This window comes from Patagioenas fasciata, chromosome Z (genome assembly GCF_037038585.1).
Source record: "Patagioenas fasciata isolate bPatFas1 chromosome Z, bPatFas1.hap1, whole genome shotgun sequence".
Lineage (NCBI taxonomy): Eukaryota > Metazoa > Chordata > Aves > Columbiformes > Columbidae > Patagioenas > Patagioenas fasciata.
In genome coordinates, this window is record NC_092560.1 from 41,104,972 (window position 1) to 41,120,049 (window position 15,078).

General features: G+C 39.5%; 1 protein-coding gene across 5 annotated transcripts in view; it reads left to right on the forward strand.

Annotated features, from left to right (window-relative positions):
• Positions 1–15,078, forward strand: part of PIGG (phosphatidylinositol glycan anchor biosynthesis class G (EMM blood group)) — a 97,653-nt gene that overhangs the window by 32,846 nt on the left and 49,729 nt on the right. For 4 of the 5 annotated variants that reach the window (XR_010653155.2, XM_065860586.2, XM_071802453.1 and 1 more), the window contains 2 exons: positions 862–1,319; positions 9,394–9,585. Coding sequence is in view for 4 of the 5 variants with exons in the window: in XM_065860586.2 (XP_065716658.1) it covers positions 862–1,319; positions 9,394–9,585 (650 nt within the window). In the remaining variant the exon portion in view is untranslated. Of the gene's footprint in view, positions 1–861; positions 1,320–5,166; positions 5,229–9,393; positions 9,586–15,078 lie in introns of those variants that run through there. The other variant, XM_065860587.2, reaches the window with a different exon arrangement.

Here is a 15,078-nt window from a genome sequence, read left to right on the forward strand (position 1 = left end):
GTTAATGTCTGGAGAGTTTTGGTCATTTTCATGACCTCTCTTAGTGCTTCTGTATCAAGTTTGTGTCTCTGTGATCTTTTCATGGCTTTCCCTGTTATTTTGTATTGCCTGTGAGCTGAAAAGGCCTCTCACCTCACAACATCAATGAACCAGCTGCTTTCACCTTCCACCTGCCATTATGCTCTCTGTTAGCTGTATCATTGAGGGCAGTGATGATGCAGCAATTCCAAGTGGCTGCTGTGAACAGGAAACTGAAAGCATTAAGCAAAGAATATTATGGCTTCTGATACGCACAGCATGTGAAATAAATAATAGGTGGGTAAGGTTTAAAGTAGATTTTATGATGAAAGACACATTTCAAGCTAAGCAGGCTAAGGGGTGCCATCAGGCTGTCTGCAAGTAAGCTTTGTTAATTTGAGTAGTGAAGGCTACCACTGTACTGAATTGAGATTTAAACTATTAGAAAATTACCTATTGTCTATATCTCAAGTTTGATTTCTGCAGGATTCATATTTTTACTTGTATGAATGTACAGTGGGGAGAGAACTTGTTTTGAACCTTCTGCCACAGGGTGGTAGGGAGTCTTAATCTGTACAGTTGTGATGATTATTCATAATGTTTTTTCCCTTGTACAGAATGTCACTTTTAAAAGAATGATTATGTTGCAATGCTAGCTATATAGGCTGCATCAAAATGATTCTTTTATAAATGTTGGGAATTTGTCAAGATAGAAATAGTTTGTCTCACAGTGTATTTTGTTTTCTTAGGAAAAAAATGCTGTAGGCACATTATGAATGCTTAAACAAGTGAAATTTTTATACACTTTCACCCATACTCTATTTTTTGTTTGTTCGTTTGCAGAATCCAGTTGTGTCCAGTTCCAACTGGTCAGAAATAGATCTGCTGATTGTGACCGGAACACTTGTCCATGTATTGAGTTTGGGAGCAAGCAGTTTTATAGAAGAGGAACATCAAACCTGGTATTTTCTTATCAATACACTTTGTTTGGTGCTGTGTCAGGAACTCTGCAGAAATAATTTTCTTCTGAAAGAATGGGACCCTCAGCATAGCACCGCTGTGAAACGAAATTTTGATCGTATTGGGGAAGTCTCTGAGTGCAAGAATATAGACATGCTAGGCACACGTAATTCAAAATTGGGCAAAACCACCTCTTCAGCTGAATTCATAAAAGACTCAGATAAATGGATAAGCTTAGCAAGTCCATGGATCATCCTTATTTGCTGTCGGCTACTTCGATCGTTGAATCAAACAGGTGTCCAGTGGGCTCATCGACCAGACTTTGGTCATTGGTTGACAAGGTGGGTATCTGATATATAGTGTTATACTTTGTCTTATTTTAAAATTAATGTGTGCTTTGTTTGATGAAGTACATATACACTACAGTCTCTGTTTAGAAAGTGCTGTAAACATGCAAGTATGGTAAACAGTGAGGTAACATAAGGAATTTTACACTACTGTTTCGTGCAGGAGTAATTCCTTGTGTACCATCAATAGTTTGTATGTACCATGACTTATATAATTAATACCAATTATACACGATAGGTTTATTAGAAGCAAAAAGTAAATATCTTCCATGTGTAAGTCAAAAGTGTCTGGTTTGGGAAATTAAAAATTTCTTAATATAATTAAAGCTTTGAAATTAAGGCAGAAGGTTCTGTTCAATTCCAGGCTTTATGAAGTTGCAGTAGAAGATGCTGTGCATATAATTCTTCCTTATCTATCACAGCCAGTTAATGTGTGAGTGGAAAATGGAAGGTATTTTTCAAGTGTAGTGTGATAAACAAGAAAGGGATTTTTTTACAACTTGAAGTTCACTGGAGAAGGACTTTTTTTCTGCTACTTTTTATTATTGTGAAGAACTACAGTGATTATTCAGTGGCCAAAAAGTATTTGATATTTGAACTGTCTTCTGTACTTCAGCTGGTGGATGGAGAAGCAATAACTTGTGACTGACTTGTCAAGGTTTTGCAGACAGCAGATGGGGAGGCTGTGCTGTGTGAGATAAAGAGATTTCTTGCCGACATCTTAACAACACATAGATGAAATAATTCGTTAGAAGAGACATGAGCAAATGAACTAATATGAGACTTGTTATTTATTGGCAGCCTCACAGATAAAAAGCTAATTGCTGTGGCAGGCATGAGTGCTAAAAGATATGAGTTGTGAGGGAATTTATCTCATTAAAGCAGTAGTTCTATACCAAATGTATTGTACCATGCATTCCTCCTTTTGAGATGAGGTGAGGGATTGAGGAAGGAATATGATATTCTCAGTCTTAAGTCCACATGATAGAGAATGGCTTCATTATGAGCTAAGCCAGGGTATGAACAGGATTATGTGTGATTTGTTGTGACTGGGAGGATTTTTATAATTAATCTCGAGCATCTTCCAAAGGTTTATTTGCCCAGTAACTTCCTCAGCCAGATGTCTTTTTCAGACTGTAAACCCTTTTCTTTGGAGTGTACTAGTGCCACAATGCCATAAGCAAGGACTTGATATTCTTGCAGCTGAAAAATTGTGTTTGTTTCAGAGACATGCTTTTGCTTGTATGGTCCCCCAGGATTGCTTACTGACACTTGGAAATGTTACTAGCCTTCTAAAAATTGTGTGTGCACACATGGCCTTCCAAAGATCCTGTCTCAGTTAAGTGTGTTCCCACCTCTGTTTTCCTGGTGCTAGGTATGCCTGTTAGAGCAGCAAAACCTGTCAGAGCCTTGGACTGAGGAGACTCAAGGAGATAGCACAGGTATTAATAGAATGTAATCTGCAGTTAGAGCAAGTGCTTCTAGGGCTTCCTGATTTATTAACAAAGGTTGTGAAATTCTGTATGCGCAGCTCTAACACTGTTGCCTGTCAGGTACTTTCAAGCAACTCAGGTAAAGCAAGGTTCTTTACACCTGTTCTGGCTTAATCTTTTTGTTGTTGTTGTTTGGGAGGGAGTGGGAAGAAGACACTATTTCAGTGTTTCTTCTTATTTTTTCTCTTGTGAATTGGAATTTGCATGTTTTGCAGAATTCCCATCTGTCTTTGGAAACAACAGAATCACAAGATGTTGAGGTTGGAGAGGACCTTTGGAAACGATTTGGTTTGATCTCCCTCCTTAAAGCACAGTGATACCAGATTGCTCGGATTCCTGTCCCCCTGGGTCTTTGATATATGTAGGCATGGAGGCTCCACAAATATTCTGGGCAATGTGTTTTCTTTCTCCCTCCAGAACTGTCCTGTTTAAACAGAATTTCCTTTTTTCCAATTTGTATCCATTGCCTCTTGTCCTTTTGCTGGGCACCACTGAGAAGAATATGGTTTCATCTTTTTTTAATACTCTCCACCTCCAATCAGGTTGCCAAGATCCATATTAAGCCCATTCTTCTTGAGACTAAACAGTCTCAGTGCTTTGAGCTTCTCCTTATATGGCAGATGCTCCAATCTCATCATTTTCATAGTCCTTCATTGCACTTGCTCCAGTATGTCCATATTTTTCCCTGTACTGGATAACCCGTAACTGGACCCAGGGCTGAGCACAGGGTAAGAAACAACTTCCTCAACTTTCTGCTAATGTTTTTCATAAGGCAACCCCAAATGCTGTTCATCATCTTTGCTGCGAAGGCACATTGCTGGCTGATGATCAACTCAGTGTCTAACAGGATGCTCAAAGCCATCTCTCAAAAGATGATCAGCCCTTAGTCTGTCCTGATGTGTGTAGCTTTTGTTTCAGGTCGCATGACTTGCCCTTTTGTTGAACTTCATAGGGTTCCTCTTGGGCCATTTCTCTGGTTTGTTGGGGTGCCTCTGGATAGCAGCACACCTACCAATGCTACCAGCCACTGGTCCCAGTTCTGTATTGTGTGACCGCTTGCTGAGGGGGCACTCTATCCCATTGTTCAGGTCATTTATGAAGATGTTAAACAGTATTGGCCCAAGTGGCAAGCCCTGGGGTTAATCCTTAGTGACTGGCCTCCAGGTGGACTTTGTGCTGCTCATTGCAGCCGTCTGAGCCTGGTAGTTGAGCCAGTTTTGAGTCCACCTCACTGTCCACTTTCATAGCCTGGACTGTGTCAGTTTGCCTGTGAGGATGTTACAGGAGATGGTGTTAAAAGCCTTGTTAAAGCTGAGGTAAACATCATTGCCTGCTTTCTGCTCTTCCACTGAGCTAGTCATCTCATCACAAAAGTCTGCCAGGTGGTTTAAGTTTTACTTTCCCTTCATAAAGCCATCACAAATGTATTGCTAAGGCTGTCTGTCTCCCATTTCTGTAAGGGCTAAGTACAGCAGGTAGATACCAAACTCCAAACTTCCGAATTTTGGTTCTTCCCCACAAAATTACTGCCTCACATCAAGTATATTTACTTGGGTCTTGGAAAAAATAGAAGAGACTTACTTAGTCTGCATAGCCTTATAGTCTTAGGCTACAACTTCTTGCTTAGTTCTAACAGTACATGAAAGGACCTCTTACCTTAGAAGGCAAGGTACCTGCTGTCTTGTGCCCTCACTGGCACTGTATTTTACCAGCACAGCAGTTGCTTTGTCGGTATGGTGAACTAAATCATTGAACAGATGTGACCAGAAAAATAACCCAAGATGGCATGGCAGACTGTTGGCATTCAGATGGATCACTTCCCACTCTGATTTACCATCCAGCTTCATAGTCAAGTGGGTTGCCTTAGTAACAGGAATACAGGAAGGTAAGTGTCTGCCAGCCAGGACTGCTACTGTTGAAATTCCTACAGAAACAAATGTGGAAGTATCTGAATCTTTTGAAGTGCTGCAGACATAATCAGTTTTTTTTTTTCTGCCATTGTCAAACATTCCTTACAAAAAAAACCACTTGCCTTTCAAATCTGATTGTGAATAATTGCTTCTTTATCAAACTTTTTTCATTTGGGGCCTTTAAAGAGATTGTGGAGCAGTCCAGAGAGTATGTGTCATTGGGGCTGCCACAGTTCTGCCTTCTCCCTTTCACTAGTGTAACTACTTTTGTTGTCCTCAGCGAGCAGATGAAAGAGCAGAACCCTAGCAACCCTGGCACAGGCTGAGGTGGGCTGCTGTGGAGCTACCTCCTGACTTAAATCAATGGAGAAGTTTTTAACCTAACAGGAGAATATAATATATGTCACCATACTGACATGTACTCCACTTGCTTTGTAGGATTAAAAGATTGCCCACATAGCAGCATTTGAAGTGCACAGTTTTTGGACTTGAACATGTAGGTGAGTTCTTAGTTCTGAAATGGTTCAGTAGACAAGTTTCAGAAAGATCAGTCAATGACACAGCTAAATCTTTGCACATCCTGAGGTTTGTAGAGTATCTCTAAGTTCCTATTTGGCAAGCATGTTTGCATTTTCTTTGATTGGAGGTTTTAACGTCATCTTTTTTGCTTCTCCTTTACAAGAGAACAGGGTGGAAGAGATGTCTTCCTAGTGTTTTGATCAGGATTGAGATGTGTTTTGCTTATAGTGTAATTTAAAGGTGATGATAAGCTGAGTTGCATGAAGCACTTATTCCTCTGCCCAAAATGCATTGCTAGTCTCTAATATTGATTGTTATTCTATATTTAGTATGTGTTTAATTTGCATACTTGTGTTAATAGCACATTTTTTAGTAATAGAAAATTAGGACCTTATTTAGACGGTGTGTACCCCTATTAGACTTAAAGCTACTCAGGCTTTTTCTAGCCAGCCTTCTGTTTTGTCTCTCAGATAAACTAGTGAACAAACTATTCCCTTTTTTGTCACCCTGTATTGACATTTTGGATATCTGTTCTCATGCTCAGACTAATACTTTGCTTATCTGGACAGTACTTAACGGCTCAAGATTTGAGACAAAGAGACTATTATGCAGGTTTGTGCATGGAAAAAAGTAAGCAACAGAACACACAAAATCTATGTGTAGTGTTGAATTCAGCTATGATGATGCATTCAGCAGTGCTGAAATAAGGAAAACGTTCTTCGTTATTTGCAGAGAGACTGCTACGAAGAGAAAAAACTTTTGTGAGAAAAAAAGCAAAAGAGAATCAGACATTAGATGGAGTGGAAGAGAACATTCAGTCCCTGAATTTGCCCAGAAGTTGTGTTTTCTTTCTAATTAGTTAGTATTCCATTAGCTCCATTTGGCTCTTATCCTTAGTCAGAGCTGAAGATGTCAGGGCTGCGACAGGGCCCAGTGGAAGGGCTGAAACTGTCAAAGACAGCATCAGCGTGAAGTGATAAGAAGCAGCAACATGGAAAGATGATGATATTTTCTTTTAATAATGTACTTACCCACCCTCAAATGTCCTTTCCCACAAAGCTAGCATACCATAGGACTACTCTGTATTCTATTCTACATAGTAGAATGAAAGTAAACAATTTAAAAAGGCTTTAGTCACATAAAATATGAGTTGTGCACATTTTTAATTCCTTTCACTGTACTTATATTTGCAGTAGTGAGGTGACATCAAAGCAGTAGAAAGAAATGTCTTCAGTCTTCATACTGATATCAGAAGTATGAAAATGTAGACCACAAGCTTTTACAGGAAGAACATATAGCTGAAGCTATATGTTTTTTTCCTTCCACCTCCCCAGGTTCTCTCTCAGGAAGCTATTGGTTCTTCACTTTCAGTTTTGTGCTTTGGACAAAATGCAATACGTTGCAGCTAAGATCAGAGTAGCACGTTCATGCTTGGATTTCTGAGTATAACATCAAATTATTTAGAACTTTGCTACGTGGGTGGACTCTGTACTCAATAACTACAGTCTCCTTTCAAAATAGACTCTAATTTGCTATGCACTTAGTTGCCAAACTGCAAGAAACTTGGCTGAAAAACCTTAAAACTGTTGATGATTTTCCTGGGTTGGCTGGGTTAGAGTTCATTTTCACAGGAAGCTGGGAGGGGACACAGCCAGTACAGCTGACCCAAACTAGCCAAAGGGGTATTCCGTAACATGGCACCATGCTCAGAATGTTGCGGTGGGAGCTGGCCAGGGGAGGGAATTCTTGCTCAGGAGCAGGCTGGGCATCAGTTTTCTGAGTGGTGAGCAATTATATTATGTATCCCTTGCTTTGTATTTTTTTTCACTGTTATTATTGTAGTAATTTATCTTATTCTTTGCTCTTCTGTTAAACTGTTTTTATCCCAACTCACACGTTTTGCCTTCATCTCCCCTTCTCCCAAGTCTCCTCCCTATCGTGATGGAGGAGGACTGAGTGAGTGGCCATATGGTCCTAGTTGCTGACTGGGGCTAAACCATGACAGTGGTTTATGCTGACCTGACTTCATTTGCTATAAATCCTTTCATTGTTTCTTCAGCAAACTCTGTGAAACACTGGAGTAGGTTGTTTGGTTTGGTTTGTTTTTTTGCAACAAATTTACATGGTTCAGAGAAATACAAAACAGAAATCACAGAGGACAGTTACCAGAAAAACTGGATACGAGTTGCATATAAGCCCCTGTACTAGCAGTCAAGAATGTACCATTAGTGACTGATGTGCACATGACTTGGAACACACCTTTGCTGTCCACTGGGCTTTCTCTGAGAATTTTCATTCTTTTTGGGGGATTAGAGTATGATTTCAAATGTTCACTGTAGGAAATTGCAGCTATTAGTGAGTGTTTTGTTTTATATAGCACCAGCAGTTATTTCTTACAGGTAAGAATGTGTTGCGTTTTTTTTAATCTTTGTGTTGCTGTGTCAGATTTGTCTGCAAGAGTCTCTTAACAGAAGTGCATTGATGAGTTTAGATTAAGAAACAAAGATGGTGATGATGATGTACTGTTATTTATCCCTGATTTGTTTTATTTCACTTTCATACATTGAGCAGCCAAGGTGAATACAGCCTGAAAGCTTTTAATATTTTCCACGAAAGTTCATTTGAAAGATGCAGTGGATACTAAATCAGTTCTTTGTGTTGATCAGAAGGTATGGTATGTGCACTATCTTCACAGGCTCCTGCAGCAATCTATTCACAGCTTCTCTCTCTTCCTGTAGAGGAAGAAGAATAGTGAGGAGAAGCATCAGGACTACATTTTGTCTCCTGTAGTGTTCTAGTTCTTATTCCTCTCACTTTCCTCTACTGATCTGGAAACAGCAGTGCATGTCTTGGGAGTCTTGTGAAGTTGTATGAAGTCCTTGGCTGGTAGAACTAACAGGACAATTTTTCTGCCCCATATGCTTTCCTCTGTGACTTTCAAGGCACGGCAGTTGAAAGAGCTATTGGTGAAGCTCTTGATAAAGCATTTACTAGGGAATATGAAAGTAAACCTTTTTGAAATACTATAATTTTGATTAAATCAAAGATAAAACTCAAGTTTTTTAAGTGCAATCAGAGTCAATGCAGTTAACAACCCAGGCTCACTGTTAGTTTACTGAAGTTAGTGATTTTTATATCATGGCATTTTGAAGTGTGAAAGACAGAAGGTGGAGCCCTTGACTCTTCTGCTCTACATGATCTTCTTAATGGAAAGTAAATCTAACAGAATTAGTAGTTCTAGGTCATCTAGGATACCGGGAATATTTGCAGTAGGAAAGGGGTAGCAATTCTGGGATTACAGTGGGCTTTCTGCAGTTGCATATTGGCTATGGTAGGAGTTCAGTACAAATCTTTACCTTACCCCATTACATTTTGCCGTGCTAATTGATACCACTGTGGATTTAAATACATAATGCTGGCAGCAAGCTCAATTAAATGCTCTTGATTTTGGAGTGAGTGTTACCTATTTAGAATGCAGGGGAACAAACTGTATCTGTTGTCTTTGCTGTGATGCTGATTTTGTGTCTTTATATTGTATGTATTGATCCAGTATAAGGTGGCATAGTTGTGTAGGGGAATCATATTGTGGTAGTGTGTTTGTGTGTATATTTTAAGCTATGTAAGTATATTTCTGGTCATTTTGTCTAGGTAATATTTTGTATGGCTGAAATAAAACAAATAAAATACATGTGCAGTTATTTAAAAAGAGAGAGTAGTTCTAATTCAGTAATGCAAAAATCTTTACTGCCTTACTCTAGATAATGAAATCCTGTAGTATAAGCAAAATGCACTCTTTTCAAAGTCTCTAAATAACAAAACCTTAACTTAAAAGCATGAGACTGTTTTCCATTATGCAACATGCAGCTCAGTTTTTATATAATTAACTGAATAACTAATATGTGGTGGAACACAGTAATTACACTTTTAAACATACATGCTTGAATAGAAAACATCATTAATAAAACTGCACTTCTAAAAATACTAGAATATTTTATCATGCCTCTTGGAAAGTTCATAACAGATGTCAGTGCAGTGATTAATTTGGAAATACGATGCTGTAGCTAAGGCTATGTCAAATGTATTTAGCAGTAATTACAGTGGTTTGAATGCATTTTTTTGTTTGCTTTTCTTTTTTTTTTTCCCCAGCTCTGAACATAAATCTGAACTCTCCTTCTTGGCTGCAGTCTCTCTACTTATGGTCTTCTTTCTGGTTCAAAGAAGATGCTCCTTGGTTTCAAAAATTGCTATGGCACTTGGGCTCCTGGGAGTCTACAGTTACCGGGCAGCTATTGGAAATGTCATATTTCCATGGCAACATGACAGCCAAGATATTTCAAAGTAAGTTAATTTTGAAAAATGCTTAGGCAGTAATTCAGAGAGTTGCTTTTCCATATCTTTCCTTTGCAGATGAGTGTTCTGTAATGTATGGCTTTTCAAGATGTAACCAAATCCTTCTTGAGGTCTAGGCTGTGCTGCACAGTGCATATGAAGGATTTTTACCTGGACAGAGAGGGGCTTTTCACAGGGGCATGTAGTAACAAGACAAGGGGTAATGACTTTAAACTGAAAGAGAGTAGATTTAGATGAAAGGAAGAAACTCTTCACCATGAGGATGGTGAGGCACTGGAGCATGTTCACAGAATCACAGAACGTTAGGGATTGGAAGGGCCCTTGAAAGATCATCTAGTCCAATCCTCCCGCTGGAGCAGAAACATTTAGATGAGGCTACACAGGAAGGTGTCCAGGTGGGTTTTGGATGTCTCCAGAGTAGGAGACTCCACAACCCCCCTGGGCAGCCTGTTCCAGTGTTCTGTCACCCTTACTGAGAAGAAGTTTCTTCTCAAATTTAAGTGGAACCTCTTGCGTTCCAGTTTGAACCCATTACCCCTAGTCCTACCTTTGGTTGTCACCAAGAAGAGCCTGGCTCCATCCTCGTGACACTCACCCTTTATATATTTCCCTGTCCTTCTTGAACTGAGAGGCCCAGAACTGGACACAATATTCCAGATGTGATCTTCGTCAGGGCAGAGTAGAGGGGGAGGAGAACCTCTCTGGACCTACTAACCACCCCCTCTTCTAGTACACCCCAGGATGCCATTGGCCTTCCTGGCCACAAGGGCACAGTGCTGGCTCATGATCATTCTGCCATCCACCAGGACTCCAAGGTCCCTTTCCCCTACGCTGCTCTCCAACAGGTCCTTCCCCAACTTATATTGGAACCTGGGGTTGTTCCTACCCAGATGCAAGACTCTACACTTTCCCTTGTTACATTTCATTAAATTTTTCCCTGCCCAACTCTCCAGCCTGTCCAGGTCTCGCTGGATGGCAGCACAGCCTTCTGGCGTGTCAGCCACTCCTCTCAGCTCGGTGTCATCAGCAGACTTACTGATAGTACACTCTATTCCCTCGTCCAAATTGTTGATGAATATATTGAATAATATAGGCCGGAGTACTGACCCTTGAGGCACTCCACTAGATACAGGCCTCCAACTAGACTCTGCCCCATTGACCACGACTCTCTGACTTCTTCCCTTCAGCCAGTTCACAGTCCACCTCACTACCTGATCATCCAAACCACGCTCCCTCAGTTTAGCTGTAAGGATGCTGTGGGAGACTGTGTCAAATGCCTTACTGAAGTCAAGGTAGACCACATCCACTGCCGTGCCATCATCTATCCATCTTGTTATGTCCTCATAAAAGTCAATTAGGTTGGTCAAGCACAACTACCCCTTGGTGAAGCCATGTTGACTGCCCCTAATGACCCTCTTGTCCTTGATATGCCTTGAGGTGGCACAAAGAATAAGTTGTTCCATCAGTTTCCCAGGGATGGAGGTGAGGCTGACCAGTCTATAGTTACCCGGGTCCTCCTTCCTACCCTTTTTGAAGACTGGAGTGACATTTGCTTTCCTCCAGTCTTCAGGCACCTCTCCCGTTTCCCAAGACTTGGCAAAGATGATGGAGAGTGGTCCAGCAATGACCTCAGCCAGCTCCCTCAGCACCTGCAGGTGCATCCCATCAGGACCCATGGATTTATGGATGTCCAGAATGCCTAATTGCTCCCTAACCCAGTCCTCATCAACCGAGGCAAACTCCTTCATTTTCCTGACTTCCTCTGGGGCCTCAGGGGTACGAGGCTCCTCAGGACAGCCCCCAGCAGAGTAGACAAAGAAGGCATTCAGTAACACTGCCTTCTCTGTATCTTCTGTCACCAGGGCACCCACCTCGCTCATCAGTGGGCCTACATTACCTCTGGTATTAGTTTTATCTGCCACGTATTTGAAAAAGCTCTTTCTGTTGTTCTTGATTGCACAGAGAAGCTGTGATGCCCCATCACTGGAAGTGTTCAAGGCCAGGTTAGATAGGACTTTGAACAACCTGGCCTAGTGGGAAGCATCCCTGCCTGTGGCAGCAGGGCTGGAACTAGATTACCTTTAAGGTCCCTTCCAACCCAGACCATTCTATGGTTTTGTGTTATGTTTCTTCCAGAAGTAGTCTGTAATTGTAAGGAAGCTATTAGCTCTTTCACCAATAGCTACTTCTGGAATGCAGTGAAGTGGCTTTGGTTTTCACAGGATACTACTTACTGTTGACTTGTACCTGGCTCTGCAGCCTCAAGTTTTTCTAAACGTCGGAGAGCTGGAGAGTATTTCCAGAGTCAGCTAGGACATTTAATGAGGAGGAAGGGATCATGGAAGAGAAGTTGTAAAACAGCTGCCTTCTGGATATAATAAACATTCTCTCACTCTCATTTTGAATTTGATATGGGTACAAATGGTTTCTGTTAGACCTTCTTAAGCAGGTGCCAGAAATTCGTAAGATGTGTAGAGATGGAAAAAACTCTGTAGGAGAAGATATCAGGCGATACAGAAGATCAGATTTGCTAATAAGGCATGCTTTATAAAAAATATTTGAGTGTATGTATATGTAGATATATTTGCTTACATTCCATCTCTCCAGATATTGAAGGTAATTCTAGTTGTATAGCGCTAAGTAAGCATTGTGAACTAGTTCTGCCAAATGCAAAAGTAATGGTAATCTTTACTTAGTCTGCAGGATTTGGCCCTGTGTTTGAAATATGTGTAATTTCTGAGTGACCTCTAGTTTTGCTTTTTTTGAGTTAAAATCCTTGGAGAAGGATAGTGTTGTTGCAAGAAGAAGAAAAACATTGCAATGTGGGACAGAATGTTAAATGCAGAAATTGAGCTGCAAATAAAATGCAACTAGAGAAATAAGTGAAGTACTTAAATACTGAAGACAAAAGCATTTACAGGGGACTTGTGCATTCTGTAGTCAGCATATTGATCGCAATTACAGCTAGAAAAATACAGACTTTTTGTGTTATTTCACCTTAAATAAGTATTCAACATGGTGATTTGCTTAAATTAGGTCAGACCTTTATATATCACTGATTATATACTGGTTTAAAGGTAACTGTTTTGTTTCAAAGCTTTATACCCTTTAGATCCTCTGTGTATGGTGAAAGCTGGTAATGTTAGCAAACACAGGTTCTGACCTTTGTGTCAGCATGTGTTCTGTATCTGGGGCGGAAAGTGTGGTGCAGGGTTCAGGATGGTCTCTTACAGGAGCTACTTATGCTAACACGTGGGCTTCTCATCCTGAAGTATTATACCAGGCCTAATAGGGCAGATGTGTTTTGCCCGAGATCACTAACTCCTCAAACACATTATCTTTGGCAAGACTCCCAATACAGTGTGTCAAAACCAGTGATAGACACATGTTAGTAGATTTCGGGTGTTAGCTAATGTGTTGACATAGTGACTCTAGCTCATCTTTATTAGGTTGCTGATATATAGCTGATAAATGGCTAAAACCTATTTAAAATGCCACCTGGAGAAAAACCAGGACTTTCTTTTAAATGTGTCTAGAGGTATCTTTAATGTATTCACGATACATGATGCTCCTGATTCAGGTTCAAAGTGGAGGTGGTTTTGTGTAATATGAGAAAAAGCTGTAGTCAGCCACTTCGTTTTTTATGCATAATGCTTTTTGCTGTAAGATGGAGAATCTTTGCTCTGAAACGTTCCCTTTCTGTACTATTTACTGAAGACAAGTGTTTTTTCTTCATGTGGCAACTGCTGGGGATTGGATGAGGGAGAAGAGGCAGCTGATGTCTGTCCTGTCTTACAATAAGATAACCTCTAAAGTAAAAAACACAAGGAAGTAATTTGGCCTTCTATTTTCTCAGAATTATTTTTAAAAATCGTAGTTTGTGCAATGAAAAAGATGGGTATATACCATACTGACACAAACAAAATAATAGCAGTGCATTTGCTGAGAATTTTTTTGTTTTTAGTTTGAATTTCCATCAACTGGTTAATTTCAGTTTTCACATAACTCATTTAATAGTGGCAAATGCCCAAAGCTATTTTCTAAAGTTTTACTTCTAAGTTGCATGAATATATTTGAATATATTTTTTGTAATTATTAGATGAGAATTACCAGAGATGCTAAAAAAAGGCACTGAGTTACTGCATTAGCCAGAAACACAGAAACTCTCAAAACTTTACTGTTTTGTAATTTTGCCCCTAAAGGAAAAAGCCCTTGAGCCTTACAGGGGTTTTATAAATGCTTGCTATTTAAGGGAATAAAATAGTAAAGCCCGCTTTTGCATAGATCATTAGGTATGAGTTTAAACTTTTGAAAGGTAAACCACAGAGCAGAGAACACTGTGTTAAGGTTTAAGAAGGCCACATCACTATCATGTGGTGGTTTTGCCTTTTTTCTTGGTTCTGTGGGTGCAAAAAAAAACCTGAACATGTAAACACCGTTCCTTATTATTTCGCCTTTTTGGTTCTCTTTCCTGTATGTAGAAAAAAAAAAGACTGAATTCAAGCTTATTTATTAGTAATTATTTGAGAAGGAAGGTGACCTTCTGAAGACTGAAAAAAATACTTGAAGTTAAAAGGATAAATTTGCTTTTACAAATTTTGACTATTGGTGTTTTCTGTGGTCAGCTAGGCACACTAGTTACATCAAGTGTAACTATGCTTTTACTATTTTTAGTGTCATGGTCTAATACTCCATGTATTATTAAGTTTGGCTGACTCAGTCCTCACTTCTGTGTGAATTATATTAGCTTCATAGGAGACCATGTTAATTCACCACTAATGTATAAAGTGACTGGTAATCCCTAAGGGCACTGTCTATTAAATTATGGATAAAGTGTGTAGATAATGTGTTTTTATCTTTTGGAAGATCAAATAGATTTATAACCACAAAAATTTTGATAACTTGATTAGGTGAGTTCATTGGATTATTGTTATAGCTTAGCTCACACTGTGTTCTGTGATTTCTTTTGTTCAGTAAACATAAGAGTATCAGTGCATTCTGGTGGATACCTGCTCTCACTTTCTTTGTCCCTAGGACCTTGCACTTCTAGAATAGCAAGTCACAGTTTTTAAGTTTACTGGTCCTTGTCCTTTTCAGCTTTTTGGATGAGATGAATTTGTAGGTGCAATGAACATAGCAGTAGATGTTAACTACACTTACTACTTAAAACATTTTTTTGTAATGTTATTGCCCAGGAATTTGAAAAATGTGTGCAATTACAAGGAAAAATGTGCTGGTATAATCCAACATATCTGTACATCTGTGCAGCTATATAAGGTGAGAAAATGTCTGAAGTATTCAGAAATTTCAGACTACAATAAGGATCTTCAGGTACTATCACTGTCTTTCTGATTGGCTAAAAAGAAACATGTATGTGTCAATGAGTTGTGAAAAATCACCTAACAGCTTAAATGGAATAGTCATTTTAAAATCAATTTAATTCCTGAAATAAAGTTTCCATATCACTTTAAGGAGTATTTT